The sequence below is a fragment of the Nilaparvata lugens genome, chromosome 1 (assembly GCF_014356525.2).
Source record: "Nilaparvata lugens isolate BPH chromosome 1, ASM1435652v1, whole genome shotgun sequence".
In the NCBI taxonomy this organism is placed as follows: domain Eukaryota; kingdom Metazoa; phylum Arthropoda; class Insecta; order Hemiptera; family Delphacidae; genus Nilaparvata; species Nilaparvata lugens.
The window spans coordinates 99,118,693-99,146,322 of NC_052504.1; the positions used below are offsets into that span (position 1 = coordinate 99,118,693).

The window sequence follows — 27,630 nt, forward strand, 5'->3', positions numbered from 1 at the left end:
CAGAGCAGGAAGCTCTGCGATTGGCTGATTATCAGCTGGTTGCACCCAATCAGCTCCCTGGATTAATTTCCATTTTAAAACTGGCTGGCTGCTACGGCTTTGTAGTCTATAAAGGTGCGTGCTTCAAACACGCTCACAGTTATGCGAGATTCTACGCAAGGGTTCACTATAGAGGTTAGCAATATGTTCGAAGGATGATCGCGCGTTCGTCGTATTGTTGACTTCTTATAATTTTATATTATTCTATTTTGATAATTAAAAAATTTATTATAGCCTACTTACTTACTCCCAGCGCCATCTATATCAAAGTTTACATTTGGCTGCACCAACAAACTGTCTCCACGTAGTTCGCTCCCCAGCATCTCTCTCTGTCGCTCCAAGTCTCTCCATGTCAGTCTTAACCTGTTGCCACCATCTCTGTCTATGTCTCCCACGGGGTCTTCTTCCTAGAGGGTTGGGTTGTAGAAACTTGTTTCAGCTTGGACTCTTTTCCTCTTCTGAGTAAGTGCCCAGCCCATTGTAATCTCCTACACTCTATTTCACTCACAATGTCTGGTTTATTGTAGAGGTCTCTGATTTCCTTATTATGTTTCCTCCTGAATAAATTATTGTATTATTAATTTTGATAATTTTATATGCTAACACAGAGATCGTAACTATCAACAAACAGTGACCGCGCATGCGCAACTATTGGTTAGTTCGCCCTAGGAACTTGCCAAGCTCGCGCTCTGTTCGCGTTCTGCTCTTGCTCGACCTGCGATCATCTTGCGATCTGCTCGTGTAACGTTCGTTTGCGGATCAGAGCGTAAGTCTGTACGCTCCTTGAATGAGTGCTGCAATCCAGAGACTGTCAGATTGGTGTAAGGGTGAGCATTCCTCACCGGCAATTGGGAGGTGCCGGGTTCGATTCCCGGGCTGACAATCAATTTTTGAGTAGTAGTGTTATAGAATTACCATCTAGCTGTTTACCATGTTGTGGACATTAGTAGTTCCAGAAGTCTTTGTAATGATTTGCAGCATTTAATTTGGATTTTCATTTAATAATAATTGTTCTATTCTGAATGATTGTTTAATATTCAAGTGTTTAGTCATGGAAAACAAAATCAATAGCTATAATTTTGTTGCAGATATGTCGTTCAGGAACTACAAGCGAAACAGTGAACGATACGAGTTGCACACCAATGAGAGAAATTATGGGAGTATTGAAGAGCCGGACAGACAAGGCATCCTTCAGGTGAACTATTTTGTTGAAAATTCAAATTTTCCGCCTCCACTTTTTCCACTTTTCCATCTCTGTGATTCACTCCATTACACCTAATTTAAATCTAAAAACAAACATGCTTCATACTTCTATATTACACCCACTTTCAATTTCAAAACAAACATGCTTCAGATGCGTTTCCACTTTTGTCATAGCAATTATTGCAGCACAAACCAAAAATTTCATGATAATAACCATCAATTTATGCTATTATTGATGGTATCATCAAGTATCAGATTTCAGTTTGATACATTGAATTTTATGCACGAATTCAATCACTCGTTATTTCGAGGCGAGCTCATCAATAGTTATTTGTATATCTAGAGTGAAAAGTGCTGTTTTTTTCTCCTGAGGAAAAAGTTTGATTCCCGAGGCGAAGCCGAAGGCAACAATTTTCCTGAGGGAGAAAAAACATTTTTCACTCGTGATATACTCAACATTTTTCCTCCACCTACATTTTTATAAAAACTGCAATTTTTAAAAACGTACTTGACCAAACAATTTGTTACAACATAATCTAAAAAGTAAACAGAAACAGCTGGCTTGTAATCACAGTTCTCCGCCGACAGCGCTATCTGTCTGCAAAAGTTGTAACAACAATGACCGCTACAACTACAGCTATGATGAAGTTCCCGTTCCAAATTTGATTAGTTAATGAGAAATATTCGTTGACTGGTATTTTGAATAGCATGTAATATAAAAAAATATTTATACATTTTTTTAATATAGTGATATGAAGTTTGTAATAATTTTAGCATACAAACATATTTTTCATATTTTGATCAAATCTGGTTGAGGTATTGAATTCAGTTGGCTCAATGATTGACTACTCTATATGCTTCCTCATCTGAGCTTAGACCTTCTTACCTATCACAATGTAAGTTTTTAAAATAGAGATGCTTCCCATGTTATTTAAATGGAGTCACTTTTCCTCCCTAGGGAGTTTTTCTGTTTTTTACTACCGAGAGCGAAGAAGTGACACTTTAGTATTATGTTTCAGGGAGTTAAGTAAGTACTTTAGTCAGTAGGTGGAGGAAAAATCAATTTGATAGATTTCTACCTTTTTTCATCTCTTATTCTCATCCTCTATCCTCCTCCCACTCTCCTTCTCCTACTACTCCTACTCTCACTTCCTATTTTTCTCCTTCTCCTCGCGCTCTTTCTCCTTTCCCTCCTTCTCCTCCTTCACCTCTTCCATCTACTACTTTTTCCTCTTCCAACAGATTTTTCTTCCGTTCTATTCTTCAATCCTTTTGTATTCTAATCCCACTTGGTAATAATTTCCTCTCATCTGTCACCTTTCTCTCCATTTTGATCTGTGGTATTGATTTTCTTCTTTCGGGTAACCGTCCACTGGAACCGTATTCAACCGATCCGTTCGGCCGTAGGATCGGACGAATCTGCCGGCCGTTAATTCGGCCGAATATGGTCGTCCATTGGAGCCGTTCACGTCAGTCTAGTTGCCAATTATTGGATTAACTACTATCATAGCCATCAAATTTTTTTTATAAAAAATGATCATATTGAGATTTTGAAAATTGAATAAACAAATATCCACTAAATTAGTGATTCGTTACAATAATCTTAACTTCAACAAATATCCACTAAATTAGTTATTCATTATCAAGTAATCTTTGTTCACAGATTCCTTTGAACATCACAACGATGATATCTTTTGTCTCGCATATCCCACAATGGAACATGCTCTTGAACCAAACTTATCAACTTATCATTGTCCATAGTTACAACTTCAGAACAACTTCAAAAATCAAATACAAACGAGACTGTGAAACAAGGTTAGGAACACTTGTCTTGGCTCGACTAGTTTGTTCGGCCGGATGGAGCCGGAAAATCCCATTCAATTCGGATCGAAAAATTGATAGCTGTACACGGCCGTATGAACCTGTTGCAATGGTTGAGCATCTATTTCTTTCTTTGTTGGGGGATCGTTCGGACGAGTTCGGTAGTTTTCGGCCGATGCTAGTTCGGACGAAAACGGTTCTAGTGGTCGGCCCACCTTCCTTAAGGCTGTGCAAAGGATAAAAATAAACTTTCGTGATATTTTTCTAAGTTTTTCGATTTGTATATCATCATGATATTAAAATGAGAAAGTTTTCTCAGATAATTGTTTTTTCTGATCATTACTTTTTGAGATATGAGCGCCTGAAGTTTCAATTTTTGGGACAGAACATTCCAAATTTGGTAAGATATAAATCCTTGAGACTTAGAGGATAGATTCTTCATGATATTGTTGATCTAGTAAAACCAAAAATTTTCTGAAAATGTCAATTTTTAAGATTGTTATTCAATTTACTAAAAATAACTTCTAGTTGAGTTATTTTTGGTAAATTGAATAGTTTTGTCAAAAAATTATATTATCAGAAAACTGTTGTTTTACTAGATCAACAATACCACGAAGAATCCAACCTCTAAATCTCATGGATTTATATCTTACCGAATTTGAAATGTTCTGTCCCAAAAATTCAAACTTCAGGCGCTCATATCTCAAAAAGTCCTAATGATTGGGAAAAAAATGTTCTCCTGAAAAAACTTTTTCATTTCGATAGCTTGATGATATACAAATCGAAAAACTTAGAAAAGTATCACGAGTAGGAAGTTTATTTTTAGCCTTTGCACAGCCTCAACTTCATGCTCTTCCACTGTTTTCGCATTGGTGACCATTGCTCTCTCTAATCTCTCTCAATCCCTCTCTCATTAACTGACTCCCTCCCTCTTAATTTCTGCATATTGTAATCTTCATGAATAAAGTAATTTGATCAATCAATCAATCAATCAATCAATTTCTATTTCTCTCTCTCTCTCTCAAAAATATAAATTCTTCGAAATCCAATTCTTCTATCACATCTTTAAATCTCTCTCTGTAGTAATCTCTCTCTCTCTATCTCTCTCTCACTCTCTCTCTCTCTCTCTCTCTCTCTCTCTCTCTCTCACTCTCTCTCTCTCTCTCTCTCTCTCTCTCTCTCTCTCTCTCCTCTCTCTCTCTCCTCTCTATTGTTTCCAATTGTATAAATAAATAAAGTATAAAATTCTCTTTTATTATATGTTATTGTATTTGATTAATAGTTTTATTTACTTATTTTAAGCTTATGTGATCTTATTACATAATGTAATCTGTTTTTTTCTGTTCTTATGTAAATTTGTCTTCTTTTGTAAAGGGTTGTGTGGCAGAGAGGACCAGGAGTCCTAATTCCGCCCTAATAAAGGCATATAATCAATCAATCAATCAATCTCTCTCTCTCCCGGTAGTGTGTTGATGGGAAGGTTATTATTTTATATCCTTCTTAGAATCGACAATTATTTGTTCAAACACCGCCGATTTATGAAGTTACATTACAATTTTATATTATCGTTATTCTAATTTTTTTTTAACATCTTTATTGCCCATAAAAACAAAATACAAAATAAAAAACTTACAAAAGAAATATTCTAGATTATAATATTATGCTATTTTACAAATAAATTAAAATTACATGGCACCACCCAGCAAGGGCAAAACCCTGACCGCTGAGTGAGAGTATCAGCTGTTTAGACAATATAAAAATTTATTTACTAATAATCAAAGCTACAACAAATCGAAGTTAACAATAAATTACTAGTAGCTATAATATTCTAATTAATCTAATTGCATTTAATCTTTATTCTCATTGATTAATTATCTATACTTTGTAAAATTCGTTGAATAATTAGCACTACCGTCATTTGATGTAAATTAGTGTATAAGCCAGTAAATATTGTAACATACATAGATAAAGAAATCGAATCTCTATAGTTGGTAGGCTGATAATAGTCAAGCCCAACTCAAGTTATCTATACTCTTCAAGTAAGTTAGTTGACTTGTCTCTTCAAGACAAGAAGTTATTCCTGGTGATCTCTTCGAGATAATTTATAGACAACTTCCCAACAAAGTTTACATTTCAAAGTTACATTTCAAACTGATCCAATATCATCCACTATCAAGTACTATTTTCAAGCATTAATTTCATACATTTACAAATAAATACTCTGAAATCCCAAAACATTTGGGGCCGGTTCCCGAGCTCGGGATTTAGCTACTAGTTCTAGACTTCAAACAGCTGGAGTCAGAAAATTGGCTTTCCGAAACGGGGCGTAGTCATAGTCAAAGTAACATTCACGTTTAAATTTGAACTATAGAATTGAACACAAAATAGAATAAAGAAAAAGTATTCAATAGTGTAAAGTTCCAGCTATTTTGAATTATTCAGGAATGTTTCATTCCGTCAAGGGAAAACGTTTACAGTTATAGAAATGAGAAAATAAAGATTATCATAAAAACTGCGACTACACCCCGTTTCAGAAAGCCAATTTTCTGACTCCAGCTGTTTAAAGTCTGAGGCAAGACGAGACAAGACATGATCAGACATGTTCAGACACAATACTTCACATTGTTGCTTACTAGTTGACCGAGCGAAGTGAGGTCTAAGATTCAAGTCGACGGTTTGGCATTTCTCTTGAATGTTAAAAAGTTTATATGTTGCGCATTTACGGCGTAATGCGGTAATAGAACTACTAGTAGTTCTGTGAACAGTGGACCTCACGCAGTATTCTCATCCACAAGTACCTGATTGAAACTATGGACTTTATGGAAATACAGCAATAGATTGGCTTCTCCACACATCTGTGTAATCACTTGTCAGCTGGTTTATGATGAAAAGTCTGATTTTTACTCCAATATTGGCGTATGAAGGAGGCTCATTTCTCCTTTTATATTATCCTTGAAATGCAAAATTTCCAAAAACCTTGTGTATAAGTCGACGCGCAATTAAAGAATGAACATACCTGTCAAATTCCATCGAAATCTATTAACGCGTTTCACCGTAAATGCGCAACATTTAAACATTAAGAGAAATGCCATCCGTCGACTTGAATCTTAGACCTCACTTCGCTCGGTCAATGAAGACAATGTCTAATTGCAATGACTAATCAGTGTGTGTTGCCTCATAAACAACTATGTGAAGTATTGTGTCCGATCATGTCTTGTCTTGTCTTGACTAAGTTCACAGAATATCTCTAATTAATTTGTTTATTTGAGCCATGTAAATTTAGAATTTATAGTTTCCATGTTTATTTTGGACTAAAATCGTATAGAAATTGCACACGTGAAAATCTAACCTTTGATAAAACCATCGATAAACAATAGCGTAAGTAGATATCCCATGGTATAGTGCGTTGATGTCGCAACTTTTACTGTTATCTCAAGCCGATTACTGTCGATTTTTACTGGTTTGACCGGGTAAGAGTGTATGAACGGCACAATATGAGAGACTACCAGCGTCATAAAGCTTCACAGGAAAGAACTACGTGGACTATTCATTTATTCATTTATTCAATCTTTCAGAATTATACAACTTACAGAAAAGTACCACAGGCTTATAAGCCCTATCAACTTGAGATAACAGTAAAAGTTGCGATATAAACGCCCTGTACCATGGGATATCTACTTATGCTATTGTTTGTCTTTTCTAATTATTTCTTTACTATAAATATATAAGCCCTATCAGCTTGAGATAACAGTAAAAGTTGCGATATAAACACCCTGTACCATGGGATATCTACTTATGCTATTGTTTGTCTTTTCTAATTATTCTTTACTATAAATATAAGCCCTATCAGCTTGAGATAACAGTAAAAGTTGCGATATAAACACCCTGTACCATGGGATATCTACTTATGCTATTGTTTGTCTTTTCTAATTATTTCTTTACTATAAATATATAAGCCCTATCAGCTTGAGATAACAGTAAAAGTTGCGATATAAACGCCCTGTACCATGGGATATCTACTTATGCTATTGTTTGTCTTTTCTAATTATTTCTTTACTATAAATATATAAGCCCTATCAGCTTGAGATAACAGTAAAAGTTGCGATATAAACACCCTGTACCATGGGATATCTACTTATGCTATTGTTTGTCTTTTCTAAAACTTAGCTAAAATCCCGAGCTCGCAAACCGGCCTTTATTTGACCCAGTAGAACTATAGACTAACTGACCGGTAAGATCCGTGCTAGTATCCAGAAATCATCAGCAATACCCCGAAATTTTCGAAATAAAATCAAATTTTTGTCAGCAGGCTACCAATGATGCAGTCGTCCAGTAGAAAGCAGAGTGTTTTCCATGTGAACATCACAACTTCTTACTTGAATCCGAGAACGGTACTTGAACGACACACTTCAACAGCAACTTGCATTTGAATGATCAGAGCCCACCCTTTGTAGAGTTAACCTTGTGAACGTCTCACATTGACATCATTAGATAATAAGGGCCAGACTATATTTCAGCGTTTAAACCGTTCAGCGTAAACTAGCTTTTTTCAAGCGTTTTCAGACGCTGAAAATGGAGCTCTCCGATGGGCTGATTGGATTGTCGCTTCAAAAACGCCTGAAAATACTTGAAAAACAGCTCAAGGATGTGCAAAAAGATCAAAAAAACTCTCCACTGGTGACATTTCCCATAGTTTTCCAATTTGTATACTATCTAGCTATGAAAATGAATAAGTTTCCTCAGGGGATTTTTTTTCTGGCCATTACTTTTTGCGATAAGAACGCCTGATGCTCATTTTTTTGGATATATCATTCAAAATTTCGTGAGAGATCAATAATTCATGGAATTGAGAATGAATGAACGCGACCTATCCAACCCAACCATGACATTTTTGATTGATAGAATGAGAATTTCCAGGAAATATGAATTTTCTAGGAAGTTAGATAATCCATTAACAAAGAATGACCGTGAATAACAGACTATTGAGGTTTTTGTCATTTTTGAGGATATAACTTTTTTTTGAAATTGATACTCTCGGAAAATCCTATTATATTAAGCGAGCAATTCTTGTATATTTCTTCATATTTTTATATCTGGTTATTCATTCTCAACGGATCTCGAAAACGGCTCTAACGATTTTCACGAAATTTGGAACATAGTAGGTTTATGATATGAAAATTCGATTGCACTAGGTCTCATCCTTGGGAAAGCTCGCTGAACGACATTAAAATTATAATTCATCCTTGGCTGAAACAGCTGTGGACAGTAAAAAAGTGAGTGAGCGAGTGAGTATGTGAAAAATCAAAATATCGCATCCCCGAAATTCATGAGATTCTGACGTATAGCCAGCTGTGAAATATAAACACGATCATTTTAGAGAATTGTGTTTTGTTTAGCAATGAATAAAAATAATGGGCGGAGCTTGGTGCCCCGATATTTTTATTATTTAATCAGCAACACCAAGAAGAAATTATCCTCAAAATTCTATGAATTTACCTATTCCCGATTTTGAATTGATGTCACAAAAAACTTAGGGCGCTCATATCTGAAAAAGTGGTGATCGGAGTTTTTTTTCGCCTTGAGAGAACTTTCTTATTTCGATAGCTTAATAGTATGCAAATCAAAAAACTTACAAAAAAATATGACCAGTTGAAAGTTTCCCTGTTGCACAGTTTTGACCATTTTCAAGCGTTTTCAGAGTAGGCAGGGCAGAATGCTCTCTGATTGGCTGATTGGGTTGTCGTCAGAAGAAACGCCTGAAAAACACTTGAAAAAACGCCTAATGTGGTCTGGCCCTGAGCCCCTCATTCGACCCAGTAGTGTTTGTTCTAAATGATCAATATAATCCTTATTTTGTCCTGAGGTAGTCCCTTCTAGTCCCTCAATAATCCGCTCAAGTAGTTTCATATACAGTATTTCATTCATAATATTCCCAATACATTCACACATAAGGATGCGTACAGACTTATGCGCCATTAACATGTGCATTTCGCTTTTCATCAGCTGATGATATTCTTACTTGTAGTTCTGTGAACAGTAGACCTCGCGCTCAGTAAGTTACATTGACGTGTTGTTATGTTTTCTCAAAAATCAATCAATTTAAAATGTCTAGAAAAAATCCTAAATAAACACAGAGCTTTCTGTCCTATGGTACCGTGACGTGTCGTCCCGGAATGTGAGTGTGAGCGCTGTTATCAGGTCTGGCTGCCGTCGATACGCCAATCCAATCAACCCATCAGAGAACATTCTGTTTTGTCGCAAAATCGGTGTGTTGAAATTAACAAAATAAACTACTGAATGAAACTTTTTGTGTAGTTGAGAAGTTGATATTGTGGTAACTATTCATATTGAATGAAAAAGACTAAGAAATTGTCAAAAAACTACTGATTTATTGATAATTAGAAAGACCGGTTTCGGTTATTACACCATTGTCAATCTCTGATAAAAAAAAAAAATAAAAAAATAAACTACCATAATGCTGATTTCCTACAATCTTCATTTCTCACTTTTCATGATTCTAGCAATCAATTTCTCTTCAATTATATTTGTTGCAATTTTGATTATCAGATTAAAAAAGATGAATGTAAAAAAAAAATGTTTTCCATCAATAACTCCAAATTCCAAACTAGAATCATGGCCTCAGCTTATGGAAAGACATATTTAGTAGACAACTGTCTACTATAGTTGATGGGAAGGTACATTTTCAAGATGTTCGATGTTTTTGAACGGGTAGTATTAAGGTGCGTACAGATAGAAGCGCCGCGAACATGAGCAATTCACTTTCAATCAGCTGACTATATCTGTATTTTTACAGAAACGGTATACGATAGCTTGGCATCAGCTGATTAAAAGTGAATTGCTCATGTTCGCGGCGCGTAAATCTGTACGCACCTTTATAGTCCACTAGACAGCCGATTTATGATGAATAATAAATTTCTATAGTCTGTATTTTACGGTAACATTGGCGTATGAAGGAGGCTTCCTTTTCCTTTTATATTATCTTTGAAATGCAAAATTTCCAAAAATGTTGTATATACGTCGACGCGCAATTTAAAAAGGAACATTCCTGTCAAATTTCATGAAAATCCATTACCGCGTTTCGCTGTAACATTTAAACATAAATAGAAATACCAAACCGTCGACTTGAATCTAACGGTGCGTACAGACTTACGCGCCGTGAACATGTGCAATTCACTTTCAATCAGCTGATGCCAATCTATATCTTACCGTTTCTGTAAAAATACAGATATAGTCAGCTGATTAAAAGTGAATTGCTCATGTTCACGGCGCGTATATCTGAAGAGCTCCCTTTAGACCTTTAGACCTCACTTCGCTCGGTCAATTATAACTGTATTTGTACAGAAACAGTCAGATGAAGCATTCCAGCAAGCTGAAGAGACATCAGCTGATGAGAAACGAAATGTACGTGTTTGCGGCGCAGAAGTCTGTACGCACATGAAGGTAGAGTAGGGTACGAACAGAACGGTCAGCTGAAGAATTTCATCGCATGTAATTACTACATTTTCCCCATTTATTCATTCATAACATCAGCTGAGACTATTTGACAGCTATCACACAGACAGTCCTCCATTCTCTGAATTGATCAATCAGATCAAAATTCAAATTTTGAACACGTAGACCCTATTCTTCGAGGTCAAGTTCATTGGACCAAAAAATTTACTCCTTAGTCCTTATTCAGGATGAAAAATAACATTGAAAGTGCATAACATTTTGAATGAAAAAGGCTGAGAAAAATTGTCAAAAAACCACTGATTTATTGATAATTAGAAAGACCGGCTCCTAACTCGTTGAGTTTAGTTTATCAGAGATTGACAATATGGTGTAATAACCGAAACCGTGTTGCATGTTAATAGCAAAGGCAGATCTTTGAATATTCTAGAGGCTTTAGAAATAACAAGGGTAATTAAGGAAAATTCCCAGTATAGTTTAAATGACCAGATTAATTTCAACCAAATACAACACTACGAATTTAGTTTTATAATAAAATTGTAAGCATACATTAGTCAATAGTTTTTCCATTTACATATCTGTTTTATTATCTTTCACACTTGTTTTCTTGGTTCTTATTTTGTACTGAAAGTAAATTTTATCATCATGTCGATTCTGTTGCTTGAACCGCCATTTTGTCACACCGTTGAGTGGGAGGAGACTGTCTAGCTAGGCCAATGGCAGGCGTTCATGCCCTCGACCAATAGCAGTACTCGCCTACTAGTATAAATTCTGCTGCTCTTGTATTTAGTTTTGGTTTATCAGAGATTGACAATGGTGAAATAACCGAAACCGTTCTTTCTAATTATCAATAAATCAGTGGTTTTTTGACAATTTCTCAGTCTTTTTCATTCAATATTAATAACTACCACAATATCAACTTCTCAACTACACAAAAAATGCATCACATTTTTCTGTGATTTATCATTTAGTCGGCTGAAGAATTCATTGCATGCAATTAATACAGTTTTTTTCATTTATTCTTAACATCAGCTGAGGCTATTTGGGAGCTATCACACAGACAGTCCTTCATTCGCTGACACATGATTTCAGCTGGTTAATACATAACATATTATACAACTTTCACATTAAAAACTGATACTGGTTGAGTTATCAATGAGCGGTTTCCGCCATTAATTTTCTCTTGAAACTCTATATGGAAATAATACATCACATGACAACCTTCTCACTTATAAAAATTAATTATAAAAATTTTAATAGAAAATTGGATTCATAAGAGGGATAAAGATGTTGAAGTGACAGAGTAATTTTTAATTTCAAATAGGATCCCCAATAAAACCTACTGTTAAATTATTATTGTGAAACAAATATTTAGCTGTTTCCATGATTTTCACCAACTATGTATGATTAATAAAAAGTTGCTGGTTCCAAATACTATAATACAACAGTTCATGAGCGAGTTTTCAAACCCAGGGGGTCACTGGTTATAGTATGATCATATCGCATCAGCTCGTTAACAAAGTTATCAGACTCGGGTAAGAGCTTGTTCACATGACAGCGACTAACGCTCGGTTGTCGCGCGGTTGGCAAATCGCTCGATTAGCCAGTCTCGTACACATGACAGCGATTCATGAGCGATTTGCCCTCGGTTAAGTCTGAGATTACAACCGCCGCGATTCGCCGGCGACTACTAAAACCTAGCGTAAATCGCTGTCATGTGAACAGGCTCTAACACCGAGTCGCATCTCAATGTACGACTAGCCCTCATAGTTAATAAATGATTAATTCTCAGTTCTTTTTTATTCGAGGGAGATTTTTATATTCTATCATGGGGTCGATAGCTTCAAATAAGCCTGATATATTTGTGTGCTTGTGTAGCTCACTTATTTTCTCACAATTCCCAATAGAATCCATGATAGTGACGTCAAACCTGTGAGACCACGCTATTCTAAGTCCATCTACCAGCCTGCTACCTGCATGACCATAATAATAGAATTTCAAGTACGCCACTGCTTTATCGATTCTGAACCAGTAATACACAATATCGTTATACCTGTAAATAGGGGATGTGTAGGCTACTGAATATATGTGTGTTGATTTGTATAATATGTATATATAAGTTGCGAAATGTACGATTTTCAACTCATTTTGGCTAATTCAAAATATCAATTTAGAGCCATTACCAAATCATTATGCAGGGACCGGCATATTAATCAAATTCAAATTTTTTTTTTCAAATTCAAATTTATTCACACTCATAAATACATATACAGAAACCAAATAGAGTCTAGAATTTGATACAGAATTTTCACTGTATCAGACGATTTTGTCTTTTCTTCTTCCGTTCCTTCATTTATCCTCTTTATTATTAAGTGGGTACTAGTTTTTTATTCTGTATTTCTTTCAAGAAATTTGTTTTGGATCATTTTTGTTAAAAAATATTTTTGATAAACATTTATATTGCAACTCACACCTGCGCACAGGGTTTCTTTGCAGGTGTAGATCCTTATATAATATATTTTTTTTGTCTTGAAAGTGTTGTATATATATTTTTTTGAGAATAAATAAAATTTGAATTTGAATTTGAATTGTTATGTTTGAACTACTGTCATTGAAAAGGCGGGAATGTTGTACATCGCCAGGTCTATTCTTGCCATTTCAATAGCCAGTATGTCGTGGTCAAGTGAACATCAAACGATTGTGATTGTAGCTTATTTTAAAAATAATGACTCAGTTATTTTAACACAGCGTTTATGTCGCAGACATTTCAATAATTTAAATCGCTTGTTCCCAGTAGGAATACGATCTTGTTGTGGGGTAAAGAATTCCAGGAACACGTTGTCCGCTTTGAAAACGAAACCTACAGGACGAAAACGAACCGTGAGAACGCCTCAAAAACGCCTGAGTAGCTGTTACACGGTCTCCACGACGTTAAGCAGTGAAACTTGCTGTTGCGCTAGCCATTTCTGATCGAAGTGTTCGACGAATTCTCCATTCCGACCTAAAATTTCATCTGTATGAGATAATGTTAGTGTAACAGCTTAATGCAAATTATTGGGCACATTGCAAAGCCGCTTGCGGGATCATTGTCACAAAAATTTCCACCAGGATGCCGTTATTCTTTCAAGCGACGAGGAACATTTTCATTTTTCGGGATTTGTGATTAAGCAAAATTGCCGTTATTGAACAGCCAATATCCACAGAACTGAAGGGAGCCATTCAACGTGAAATCGAAGCAATTTCACAAGTGATGATTGAGCGAGCAATGGCAAATTTTAGAATTAGGTTAAGTGAGTGTGTGAAAATTAACGGAAATCGTTTGGATGATATAATCTAGAAACAAAAAACTTTGTGATTTTCTATGTAATTCACTATGAATTGCAAAACTTGATCTTTAATTCGATATATTATATGATTCAATTGTACGAAAGACACTTTAGTTATGATCCCTAAAAAGTGGCAGGTTTTTATGCCAGGTATTTATAGTGGGGTTTCATTGGTAAAGTTTTCTAGAATTTAATTCATTTCTCGAATGTTGGAGTTGAATGGGCAATTTTGAATAATTGAAGTCAAGTTAACTCATCTTCAAGTTTTCATAACCTTGAAAGTATTCAATTATATAACTGAATAAAAAATCTAATTGGACCCAATCTCAAAGCTTTCTTCTGTATCAAAATTTCAAATTAGTTGTTTTTATACATCCTACATTGAATAAACTTTCTTATTTTTCCATTTCTACGTTAGATTGTATCTTATTAAGTGAAGCTGAATCCAAAAGTCAAACATGTCTAAACTCTACTCAAATAAACAATGTGGAGTGTTACAAATGTTATCCAATATTTCGAAATCCTTTATAGTTTTTCGCCACACTACACAAAAAGCATCTGTTTTCCAGTCCCCACGTAGATCTGAAAGACATTGTTTGCAGACGACTCTCGTCTGACGTCAGAACAGGTTTCTTTCCGGCTAAGGCAGGAAAGAGTACCCTTTCCGGCCGCTAACAGATTGGTCAAATTTCAAGTGTGCTAAAACAGCACACTCAAAAAACTTTTCATCATTATTTGTGTTCATTATTCAATAATTAAAACATTATAATATCATCTTATTGTCATTTGAAAGAATAAAAAAAAGTATAAAGTTAACCTCCCAAATAATTGAATATAATATTTTAGGTTATTTAAACAAATCAGAATTAAAAAGAAATACCGGGACAATTTCCTGATATTCAGATAACACCAGATTTGCTAGAGCTATGACCTTCCACTTTTGCTTTCGGAAGTGCTTGATAAACAATTATTCTCATATATAATATATATTTTTTATTTTTCTGTGTGGCGAAAAATAGCGTTCGCATCACCGGAAAAAATGTTTTTCCGGCTCTCAATCTTTTCTAGTACTCGGCCTACAGCCTCGGACTTGAAAACCGATTCGAGCCGGAAAAGTCTCATTTTCGGCCCTAGGTGCGAAATATACTATTGTCAGACTTCAAAGTTCATCATTGACAGTACCATATATTATACAGTTTTTGTGTAGAATAGAAGCGCACTCTTGACTTGAAAATGTTCAAATTCACTAAGTACAATAATAATTTTAGGGTCATATTGTCTTTTTTCTTTGAGGCTACTCTTAAATATAAATAAAAATTATAGATCCAAGCACCCTTTCGAAATTATTGTTGAATCACGACATGTATATAATGCAATCATCAAGTGATTGGGGTCATACTATGATTTTTACTCTCCTTGCCCTATTACCATAGGTAAGGAAAGTATTGCTTTCCAAAAAAATTAAGGTACCCCAATTTCTAATTTCTATACGTTTCAAGGTCCCCTGAGTCCAAAAACTGGTTTTTGGGTATTGGTCTGTATGTGTGTGTGTGTGGTGTGTGTGTGTGTGTGTTGTGTGTGTGTGTGTGTGTGTGTGTGTGTGTGTGTGTGTGTGTGTGTGTAAAGCTGCGTACACATATTCGTGCTTCCAACCCGCACCGAGCACGCTCCTCCCTCGTACCGCCCTCGTACCGCCCTCGTACCACCATCGGACCACAGTCGCACCGCCCACGCACCCATCATGAACGTTACGAAAGATGTTAGATCTTCCCGCGTTCCCCGGTCGAACCACTCTTGCTCGCCGGTCGATCATCAATCGCTCTGCTGGAGTGACGTTCGGTTGCGGAGCAAAGCGACAGTCTGTACGCACCTTATGAGTGTATGTGCGTCTGTATACACGATATCTCATCTCCCAATTAACGGAATGACTTGAAATTTGGAACTTAAGGTCCATTCACTATAAGGATCCGACACGAACAATTTCGATCAAATGCAATTCAAGATGGCGGCTAAAATGGCGAAAATGATGTCAAAAACAGGGTTTTTCGTGATTTTCTCGGAAACGGCTCCAACGATTTTGATCAAATTCATACCTAAAATAGTCATCGATAAGTCCTATCAACTGCCACAAGTCCCATATCTGTAAAAATTTCAGGAGTTCCGCCCATCAATGCAGATAGATTCCCAATTATTAGGCTTCAGATACAATTGAAACAAAAAAAAATCAAGTGGAGTAGATTGAGCATGAAAATCTCTACAATTAATGTTCAGTAACATTTTCACCTAAAATTGAAAATAAGCTTTAAATTCGAGAAAATGTGATTATTCATTGCAAATTATTGTTGATTCTTTTAATTCATTCACTATGAAGAGATAGCAGACCTCATGTTTGTCTCCAGCGTTATTGCCCTGTCACCAGCTGGCTCAAATATTTAAATAGTAGACTTGAGATGCGCATGTACACTAGCGTCAGGTGATCAATTTTCATAACGGCAAGGAAAGTTGTGTGAGTGCGCCACACCAGATTTTTTATTTTTGAGGTAATCCTATGATAAACAGGGTGATTCTCAATTATGGTAAGATAATTAAATACGTGATAGTATAGGTAAAAATGAAAAAAAAGTTCCTATAAACATATATCCATAAACGATTCATTAGCAAGCTATACAGAGTGAAAGATTTCGCCCGGAATTCAGTTCCTCTGGTGAAATACACCGATGCTGAATAGTTTAGGGACTACTTTTTGAAAACTTGTGCTGGATTCATATGAAAAAATATCTGAAAAATTGAATAAAACCAGTCTGGAAGCTGTAGTGTGAGTAGTTTTTCAGAAACAAGTTGAAATATGCAAAAAATCTAAGTAGAAAAACACAGACTTCTATATTCGATGCCCAATAACAATCTTTAATGACCAGTAAACAAATAATTTTTCGCTATGAGAATTGTAGAGAATTCAAGTTTGAAAAGAATTATGTAAGCTGTGTAAACTAAATTTGTTTACTGGTCATTGAAGAAAGTTATTGGGCATCAAACGTAGAAGTCTGTGGTTTTCTACTTAGATTTTTTGCATATTTAAACTTTTTTCTCAAAAACTACTCACACTACAGCTTCCAGACAAGTTTTATTCAATTTTTCAGATATTTTTCCATATGAATCCACGAGTCTTTCGAAAACTAGTCTCCAAAACAATTCAGCATCGGTGTATTTCACCAGAGGAACTGAATTCCGGGCGAAATCTTTCACTCTGTATAGCTCGCTAATGAAGCGTTTATAGATATATGTTTATAAGAACTTTTTCTTATTTTTACCTCTAATATCATGTATTAAATTATTTTACCATAATTAAGAATCACCCAGTATATTGATGAGGGGGAATTTAGTGAAAATTATGATGATAATTGTTGTATACCAGTTAAAAATTAGGCTTTACTTGTGTTGTCTGCATGGTACCGTATACGTATACAGTAGTACTGATTCTGTAGTGAGCAGGTTGAGATTGATGTATTGTGTAAATGTAGCTAACTGTATTTTATGTGAATTTCTTAACTGTATTGTTTCAGAACGGCATTTCTGAATTTCTTGTCATAAGCCTATCCTAGGCCTACTAATTTGATATAGTGAGGTCCAGGTTATAATGGCAGTGTTTGATTAGCAATGATATTGCCATCCTTGTCTATCATTCAACAAAGAGGATAGCGCTATCTCTCTTTCGCTTTGCTCTGTAGTCAGATCTTCTTTTACCAATGTAGAGTATCAAAATAACTGAATATTCCATCTCAATCATCAAAATTCATTATGAAATTATTAGAAAATATAATTTCTTGCTCAATAGAATATAATTGATTATTTTGAACGAGAATAAACAGTTAAAACGCGAGTAGTGGCACGGACTTGCAGAACGTCAGTGGTCGCGCGTGAGCATTTTGCTCACACTCACCCTTATGGCTCCCTAGATTATAAACAGTTGGTGTTGACAATGCTCTTCCAATATTCATTAATTTCAAATCTTTCTCAACGTGTTTTACTCTCCTTGCCCTATTACCATAGGTAGGGAAAGTATTGCTTTCCGAAAAAAAATAAGGTACCCCAATTTGTAAATTTCTATACGTTTCGAGGTCCCCTGAGTCCAAAAAAGTGGTTTTTGGGTATGGTCTGTATGTATGTATGTGTGTGTGTGTGTGTGTGTGTGTGTGTGTGTGTGTGTGTGTGTGTGTGTTGTGTGTGTGTGTGTACACGATATCTCATCTCCCAATTAACGGAATGACTTGAAATTTGAAACGTAAGCTCCTTACAATATAAGGATCCGACACGAACAATTTCGATCAAATGCTGCAACTACAATTTCGATTCAAGATGGCTGCTAAAATAGAGAAAATGTTGTCAAAACATGGTTTTTAGTGATTTTCTCGGAAACGGCTACAACGATTTTGACCTGAAATAGTCATTGATAAGCTCTATCAACTGCCACAAGTCCATATCTGTAAAAATTTCAGGAGCACCGCCCCATCTATGCAAAGTTTGATTTTAGATTCACAATTATCATGCTTTAGGTTCAATTTAAACAAAAAAAAATAGTGGAAAAGATCAGCATGAATATCTCTACAATTAATGTTCAGTAACATTTTCACCTAAAATTGAAAATAAGCTCGAAATGCGAGAAAATAAGATTATTATTTAATTGCAAACTATTGGCAACTGTTGATTCTATTAAATCATTCACAATGAAGAGATAGCAGACTTCGTGTGTCTGCAGCGCTGTTGTCCTGTCACCAGCTGTCTCAGATCTTAGAATAGTAGATTTGATATGCGCGGGAACACTAGCGTCAGTTGATCAATTTTCATAACGGCAAGGAAAGTTGTGTGAGTGCGCCACACCAGATTTTTATGTTATCATATACTATTTAATAGTATATAATAACATAATACATGGAGTAGATTCCAAAAATAAATACTGCAAATTTATTGTTAGAAATTATCATTTTTACGGGATAAAATAATCTACTCATAAATGGAATGTATCTTCTTCATTTGACTCATTTTTCGACATCTAGATAGAATAAAAAGATAATGAAAGTTTAAATCCGAAGATGGAATATATATTAGGAAGATGATACCTGTTCATTGAAATTGGTCAACGTTCATTCTGTCATCCTCAAACTGTTCAAGGACTCAAACTGTTCAAGATTGTCTAGAGGACAGTCACAGCGAGGATTACATGAGCTGCCAACCTTGGAAAACGAAATTCCCAAAGCTACATTCAAAAGTTACAATTGTGCGACAATTTGCCACGGGCGCGACTACTCGCCTGTTAATATTCCATTTATTCCATTTATTCCATTTCATTGACAATTACAAATCATAATTATAATAATATAATATGATTGGGAGAAGACAACAGGCATAGCCCAAAACTGTCTTCTCCCAAATTTTTACAAATAAATGTTTCAAAAATAATAAGGTTAAGATTTCACTTTAACTCCAAAAAGTCCAATTTCCACTCCAAAACTAATGACTAAACTAAAAATTTTGAATTTTGATATTTAAAAACTGATTACAAACAAAAATATTTCACTCAAATCTCTATAAATTGAAAATTTTAAAGTGATTTTGCAAAATTTTGAGCCAGAAAAGAAACACAACTTCACTATTAGCACAGCTGTTATTGATTGACATCAATAAACCTGTATAAGCTATACCGTCTATAGAAGGCATTGATAAGATAGAGGATCGGCAACGTTGTTCAACTATCTTTTCCCACTGCCATTATAACATGGACCTCACAATAGGCACAAAGATATATAAATAATTGTAAGTTGATCGCGCATGATATTGTGTATCTTTTTGTGAAACTTATTTTCAGATTTTGCATTATTCTCATTATCTGTACAGATTACATTGTATTGTTAATGCATTATGAGGAGTGTCTGAAAAATGGATCATGGATTTTATAGGTTGTGAAGAATAAAGAAGGGTTTCAACTCATCAAGATCTCAAATCATCAAGTACAAATTTCATTGTTTTGTAAATGTATTACTAAAAGTGTATATGAAACCATGGATTTGATAAGTTTTAAATTGATAATGAGAGGTCTCAATTCAACAAGATCTCAGATCATCAAGTAGAAATTCTATTGTGTTGTGAATGTAGTATAAAAAGTGTATATGCACCATGGATTTGGAAGGTTGTGCAGAATAAGGAAGGGTTTCAATTCATCTAGTTATCAGTTCATAAAGGACCTATTTTTATATATTTTTGAGATACTGAAACAAATTGGATGTTGAACCCTATAAAGAAAAGATACATTAGAATTATAGGTTATATATTGGGTTCTTCATGTTTTCTCTCTAAAAATTTGCACTTTCACTTCCTTATACCATTTCCCTAATTTGGGTATACTAACCCTTCCATCTCTCTTCATTTATTCCAATTTAATTCACGTCAAGAAAAACTCAGAAAAATTTTCCATTCATGAAGATTACCATGCATATAATACCAGGAACAGTAGGAACATTGTAGCACCACAAATAAGACTCACTAAAACTATGAGAAGCCATACTTTCCAACAGTGCATATTGTATAATAAACTGCCTCAAACAACCAGGAATCTGCCTCCAAACAAATTTAAGAAAATTGTATACAGTTATCTGAAAAATAATGGCTTTTACTCACTTGAGGAATACCTGAATACCTGAATTGAATGTATTTTATGTAATGTAGATAATTATGCTTTATCTGTTCAATTTGTATCGATTTTCTGTTCAATTGTGTGTAGACTACTTTTTAAAAGTATTTATTATGACTTGCCTAATGCTATAATTGTAGCCTGATGTTTAATAAAACGAATCTTGAATCTCATTTTATAAAGTTTAAAATCGATAAAACTCATCTCTAAACACGAGTTCACATTTAAAAAGCAAACAAATTAATATACAATTCTGATGATAATATTGAGCTGAAAATATTTCACATTACAAATTTTCCCATGGTACATAAACTTTTTAACAAGCATCAATATTTAATATTTACTTTGTCCCATGTATCCTGTGTTTTGGCAAAATTAATAATTCATTCTAATTCATTTCTGAATTTTTAGTTTTTTGTTTGTAATGTTGATCAGGAGGACGAGGACTCTGACTCAGGCCGCTTCCAAATGACAGAGGTGACGTCATCGGCCGCCCAGCTGTTCGGGGGCGGAAGCGGAAGTGGCGGAAGCGGAATTGGCGGGGGCGGCAACCGAGACACATCCACCTACTTCCGCGACGGGCGGCGCAAGATCGACTTCGTGCTGGTCTATGAGGAGTCGCTGACGGGGGCGGCGCGATCTGTGGCCGCTGCTGCCGCCTCCCGGAGGCCGTCGGTGCTGACGGGGCCGCCCCTTGCCGCCCCCGTGCTCAGCGACAAGAAGCTCGCCAAGCAGGAGGCCTGGAGGCAGCGGTTTATGGCCAACCTCAGGAAGGCCGGGCTTGATATGGAAGAGGTCAGTTCAACAACAAAATTTCTACATCATAGGTTATCGATTTTCCTTTTTTTAAATTTGTTGAACGAGCGAAGTGAGGTCTATGATTCAAGTCGACGGTTTGGCATTTCTCTTAATGTTTAAATGTTTATATGTTGCGCATTTACGGCGAAACGCGGTAATAGATTTTCATGAAATTTGAAAGGTATGTTCCTTTTTTAATTGCGCGTCGACGTATATACAAGGTTTTTGGGAATTTTGCATTTCAATGATAATATTAAAGGAAAAAGGAGCCTCCTGCATACGCCAATATTGGAGTAAAAATCAGACTATAGAATTATCCATCATCATCATCATCATCATGGATTATTGAGAAAGTTATTCAATTTACCAAAAATGACCAAAAATAACTCAACTGAAACTTATTTTATTATCCGAAATCGAATGACAACTCGGACTCACAGTGCTATAGTGATGTTCACGTTATAATGGCAGTGAAAAGAGATAGGGGAAAAACATTGCCAAGTCTCTCTCCATTTTGCCACTGAGTGAGAGTACACAGTTGATACTCAATTCATCCCATTAAATTTGATCCAATAATAATTTTAATTTTCTTGATAAAATAATCAATTTCATGTCAAATTAATTAAGTCCATCGATAAAATATTTTTTCATAATTTGATTCAAAATTTTGCTTTCATAACTGAGATCAGATTTTTATTTTTATACAAACCTGAAATGGTGGCCATTTTAAAAAGCTGTGATACACCAATTAGAACTTCAAAACAACAGAAATTAAGTTATTTGGTAGGTATTTCATTCCATTTTTTTTAAATAATAGAGAAATATAAATCCTATTTATAATAAGTAATTTCAATGGAAATAATTCTGAAATAGCCTTCTAATATCATTTATACCGGTACGAGTAGGTCTAACCTATACGTGTAGGCAAACTGAAGCATGGATGAAGTCTGGGATGGTTAGTTATCAACTTTTAAAATGTCATTTCAGGTATTTTTACTTTGCTTGCCCTATTACGTAAGGAAAGTATTGCTTTCCGAAAAAAATTAAGGTACCCCAATTTCTAAATTTCTATACGTTTCAAGGTCCCCTGAGTCCAAAAAACTGATTTTTGGGTATTGGTCTGTATGTGTGTGTGTGTGTGTGTGTGTATGAGTGTATGTGCGTCTGTGTACACGATATCTCATCTCCCAATTAATGGAATGACTTGAAATTTGGAACTTAAGGTCCTTTCACTATAAGGATCCGACACGAACAATATTTCGATCAAATGCAATCCTAGATGGCGGCTAAAATGGCGAAAATGTTGTCAAAAACAGGGTATTTCGTGATTTTCTCGGAAACGGCTCCAACGATTTTGATCAAATTCATACCTAAAATAGTCATCGATAAGCTCTATCAACTGCCACAAGTCCCATATCTGAAAAAAATTCAGGAGCTCCACCTCATCAATGCAGATAGATTCCCAATTATCAGGCTTCAGATACAATTGGAACAAAAAAAATCAAGTTGAGTAGATTGAGCATGAAAATCTTTACAATTAATGTTCAGTAACATTTTCACCTAAAATTGAAAATAAGCTTTAAATTCGAGAAAATGTGATTATTCAATTGCAAATTATTGTTGATTCTATAAAATCATTCACTATGAAGAGTTATCAGACCTCATGTGTGTCTCCAGCGTTATTGCCCTGTCACCAGCTGGCTCAAATCTTTGAATAGTAGACTTGAGATGCGCGGGAACACTAGCGTCAGGTGATCAACGGCAAGGAAAGTTGTGTGAGTGTGCCACACCAGATTTTTATTTGTGTTTCTCATACGGTAATATCTAAAAATTATTCCATTTATTCAAAATACATTCTAAATCAATCATACGACTCGTGTACTGAAGTATTCTGGTAGGATGAAGAAAAACAATGGCGGCTGAGAATTGTTTGTTTACTTCTGTACAGTTACTGTCAAAAGTAAAACCATAGAGAAACAATAGCGTAAGTAGATATCCCATGGTATAGGGCGTTTATGTCGCAACTTTTACTGTTATCTTAAGCTGATAGTCCACGACGATTTTTACTGTTTTAACCGGGTAAGAATGCATGAACGGCACAATATGAGAGACTACCAGCGTCATAAAGCTTCACGGGAAAGAACTACGTGGACTATCGGGATGAGATAGCAGTGAAAGTTGTGACATAAAAGCCCTCTACCATGGGATATCTACTTATGCTATTGTTTCTCTATGGTAAAACTAAAATATTCTGGAAATCGGACAACATTGCAAAGCTAGACAAAGATAGCGCTATCTGCTTTGTTGCATGAGCGACAAGGATAGCAACACTATTGACAATCGTACACTGCGAACGTGGATCTCACTTGAGTAAAAAATTTCATACTCTCATATATTTGAAATAATATATTTAAAATTTATTTCCTACAGTTACGTTGAAAAGTGGCCATTGCTGCACTGATTACAGAACGCAAAGAATCACTTTTCCGCTCTAGTGCGGGAAAAATTTTCTGCACTCCAGATTTGCAACATGGCAACGCAAAATACTTAGTAGGTTATATGGAGCAACAGTGCAGCAAAATCAAAATGAAGTTGGTAACAGTGACTGCTGTGGCTGCTATAGTGAGCAGAGCTGCAACCAAGCACAACGCGCTAATTATTATTCATTATATTATAACCAAGGACAACGAGGACTTTAGGATTTTAGGATTAAGGTTTTTATCAATAATAAAATTACACAGAAAAACATTTGATGGATTTCAGGCAATTTTACCCATAATTACCCACTTTTCATATTCAATGGTAACTATAGGAAAAAACTTAATGTGAAATACGTTCGCCTACGGCTCGGGCGTAAACGTTTCTTTCGGTGCAGCAAACTGTCACTTTGCGCACTAGTTGCACAAATAACTATTTTTTTATTAGTCAGCAAACCATGGCAGATCAGAGGTTGGAAAATGACCCGCGTAGTTTTCTGGAAACTATCCGTAAACTTTGTCATATTTTCACTCCAAACCAACACACAAGAGCTTCAAAAACACAGGAATAGATTGGCGGAATAATTTATGCCAGGTTTGAGCTACAAGCTGGTATCCCACATCCCACACTATATTTCGACTCTTAACTAGCAGACCAAATTCCATACTCGAAACTTTAACATGGAATATAGGAGCTTGCTTGCTTAGCTCTGACAATTTGGGTCAACCACTCAAACAACTAGCATGTTTTTTCTTCTTCATGTTCTCTTCTTCTTCATGTTCTTCTTCCTTCCATCTATTCCATTTACCTCCATCATCTCTTCTTTATTTATTTCTATTTATTCTCCTCTGTCTTTCCTTCTTTCTTCTAATCTTCTTCTTCTTCCCACATTTGAATAAAAAATGTCTGAAAATATCAGTACATGTTTCGTGGTGATAAGCTGGTGTGTCGATGGCATAATTTTTACTAATATTTATATTATCCCACGAGTATCATCAATCAAAAACACTTTCTCCCTCTCTTCTTCCCCCGTCTTCTTCTTCTTTCATCTTCTTCACCTTCTCCTTCTCCTCCTTCTTCTTCACCTGTCTTCTTCTTTCTTCTCTGTTGTTCTTCTTCTCCTTCTCCTCCTCCTTCCCTCCTCCTCCTCCTCCTCCTCATCCTCTTCCTTCTCCTCCTCGTCCTTCTCTTATTCTTTCTCTTCTCCTTTTTTTCTTTTTCTTCCTCTTCTTCTTCTTCTTCTTCTTCTTCTTCTTCTCCTTCTTCTTCTTCTCTTCTTCTTCTTCTTCTTCTTCTTCTTCTTCTTCTTCTTCTTCTTCTTCTTGTCCTCCGTTCTTCTTTTTCTTTGATCTCCTTCATGTTCTTGTTCTCGTTGTTGTTCTTCTTCTTCTCCTTTTCCTTCTTCTTCATTTCCATTCAAGCTTCAGGCCCTCGCCTGTTCAGACTCACAACAGTATAGATCAAATCTATCACATAATAATTATACAGTAAATCTAGAATTTTCTTCAAACCTTCCAATATTCCTCATTTTTCAACGATTATTATCATTCATTCATTTATTTAACCATTCAAAATATTATTACACAACTTATATAATATAATATAAATAAAAACAATATAGAAACTTGTAGTCCCCCTTATTATTAAAAACTTTGAAATATTTCTAATATACTATAACTTATTTACTTACTTTGTTTCGACTACAACTTAGGTCATTTTCAAGTTCAAGTTATGTTCGAAACTAGTCGTTGAAATATTTAAAAGTTTTCAATAATAAAGTGTACTACACGTTTCTATATTGTTTTTATTTATTTGTAAAAAAGTGGCCCATATAGGTGAAGTGTTTTTATAATATAATATGTTTATTATGACGATCGTTATTCCATCTCCACATTCTGCTTCTTCATCAACTTGATGTTTTTCTGCTTCTTGAATTTGTAGGTTTTTCCAATTCATGTTCTTGTATTTCCTTCATTTCCACGTTACTTCGCTTCTTCTATCATTTGATTCATTATTCTTCCATATCATCTAAATTTTCCATTGCTCTCTTCCCCATTCTCTAATTCCGTCTTAACCTTCTTCTTCTTCTTCTTCTTCTTCTTCTTCTTCTTCTTCTTCCTTTTTTTTCTCTCCTTCCCCTTCTCTTTCTTCTACTTCTCTTCTTCTTCTTCTTCTTCTTCTTCTTTCTTCTTCTTCTCTTCTTCTTCTTCTTCTTCTTCTTCTTCTTCTTCTTCTTCTTCTTCTTCTCTTCTCTTCTCTTCTTCTTCTTCTTCTTCTTCTTCTTCGTCTGCTCTTCTTCTTCTCTTCTTCTTCTCTTCTCTTCTTCTTCTTCTCCTTCTTCATCTTCTTCTTCTTCTTCTTCTTCTTCTTCTTCTTCTCCTCCTCCTCCTCCACCACCTCCTCCTCCTCCTTCTCCTTCGCCTGTCTTCTTCTCTTCTTCTCAGTTCTTCTTCTTCTCCTGTTTTCTTCTCCTTCTCCTTCTCCTCCTCCTTCTCCTTCTCCTTCTCCTTCTCCTTCTCCTTCTCCTTCTCCTTCTCCTTCCCCTCCTCCTACTCCTCCTTCTCCTTCTACTCCTCCTCCTTCTTCTTATCCAGTCTTTTTCTCCTTCCCCTTCTCCTTCTCCTTCTCCTCCTCCTCCTTCTTCTTTACCAGTCTCCTTCTCTTCTTCTCAGTTCTTCTTTTTCTTCTACTTCTTGTTCTTCTTCTCCTCCGTTCTTCTTCTTCTCCATCGTCCTTCTTCTTCTCCGATCTTCTTCTTCTCCTTCTCCAAAGCCACAAACAATCAACGATTAGAGACTCAAGTCAGAATTGAGAACTCGATGCGTTCGTTCGATTGAACTAATTGCATTCAGCTGTTCTGACGAGGTGTGAACAATTTCATCTCAGTGTCCATCTACAGCTGAGGCTAAACTCGATGACAGATATGCAGATTTATGGTCGAGCGCATTAATCATACATCTGTCTCTCTCATGCAGTGTCTGTCTCTAATCTGTCTTTGCAGTCTAGTGATAGTATGCGATGATGCAATTCCATCAGCCTGTGATGACGCAATCACTCTAGCTCACTTGGCTTTTTGTTTATTGACCGAGTGAAGTGAGGTCTAAGATTCAAGTCGACGGTTTTGAATTTCTCTTAGGGCTGGTTTCCGAGCTCAGGATCTATAAGTTCTGGACTTACAGAGTCCAGGACTAAAATAAGCTCTCGGGTCTAAATTGACTTTCTGAGTCACGATTTTATCTTCTAAACTCCGGAGTCTATCAAGTCCTCGACTTATTTGAGTCCAGGACTTTAACGCGGTAAACAAGAGGGAAATTCACAATATTTTGCTGTTATATTGTTGACATTAAAGCAAAACGGAAACAGCTGATTACAGCGGGATAATTCAAATGATATGCTCTCCAAACTATTTTGTAAAAATACGTTTCGATTTCTTTGTAGGCCTATTCAAAGCAAAACCTCTGAAAGGTGAATCAATAAACATTTCATTTCACGTTATGCTATTATTGATCATTGATCCTAACCAGTGATTTTGGAATAAAAATTTCATTAGACTATTGAGTTTGAAAACGTATTTGTTTTGAAAAAAACTGGAGTAATATTGTTGTTATTATTATTAATATGTTGAATATGACATTGATTGATAACATTCATATTGGAATATAAATTTCAAGGCAAACCTTGTATTATTTTGCTTGAACATTTTTAGGTTATGTCACAGTCGTAAAATGAGGTTAATTTTTTACGCATAACTCTGATACAATCATATTCCAAAATGAACCTGCAAACTATAAATTGTGAATTCAGATGGACTAA

The 27,630-nt window shown here is 35.5% G+C and overlaps 2 protein-coding genes across 2 annotated transcripts in view; one reads left to right on the forward strand and one right to left on the reverse strand.

Moving 5' to 3' along the window:
• Positions 1–27,630, reverse strand: part of LOC111047472 (anoctamin-7-like) — a 197,005-nt gene that overhangs the window by 137,762 nt on the left and 31,613 nt on the right.
• On the forward strand, positions 1,130–27,630 carry LOC120349470. The gene is made up of 3 exons (XM_039419708.1): positions 1,130–1,234; positions 20,977–21,336; positions 27,622–27,630. Exons 1-3 carry the CDS (start codon positions 1,130–1,132, stop codon positions 27,628–27,630), a joined length of 474 nt encoding a protein of 157 aa, XP_039275642.1.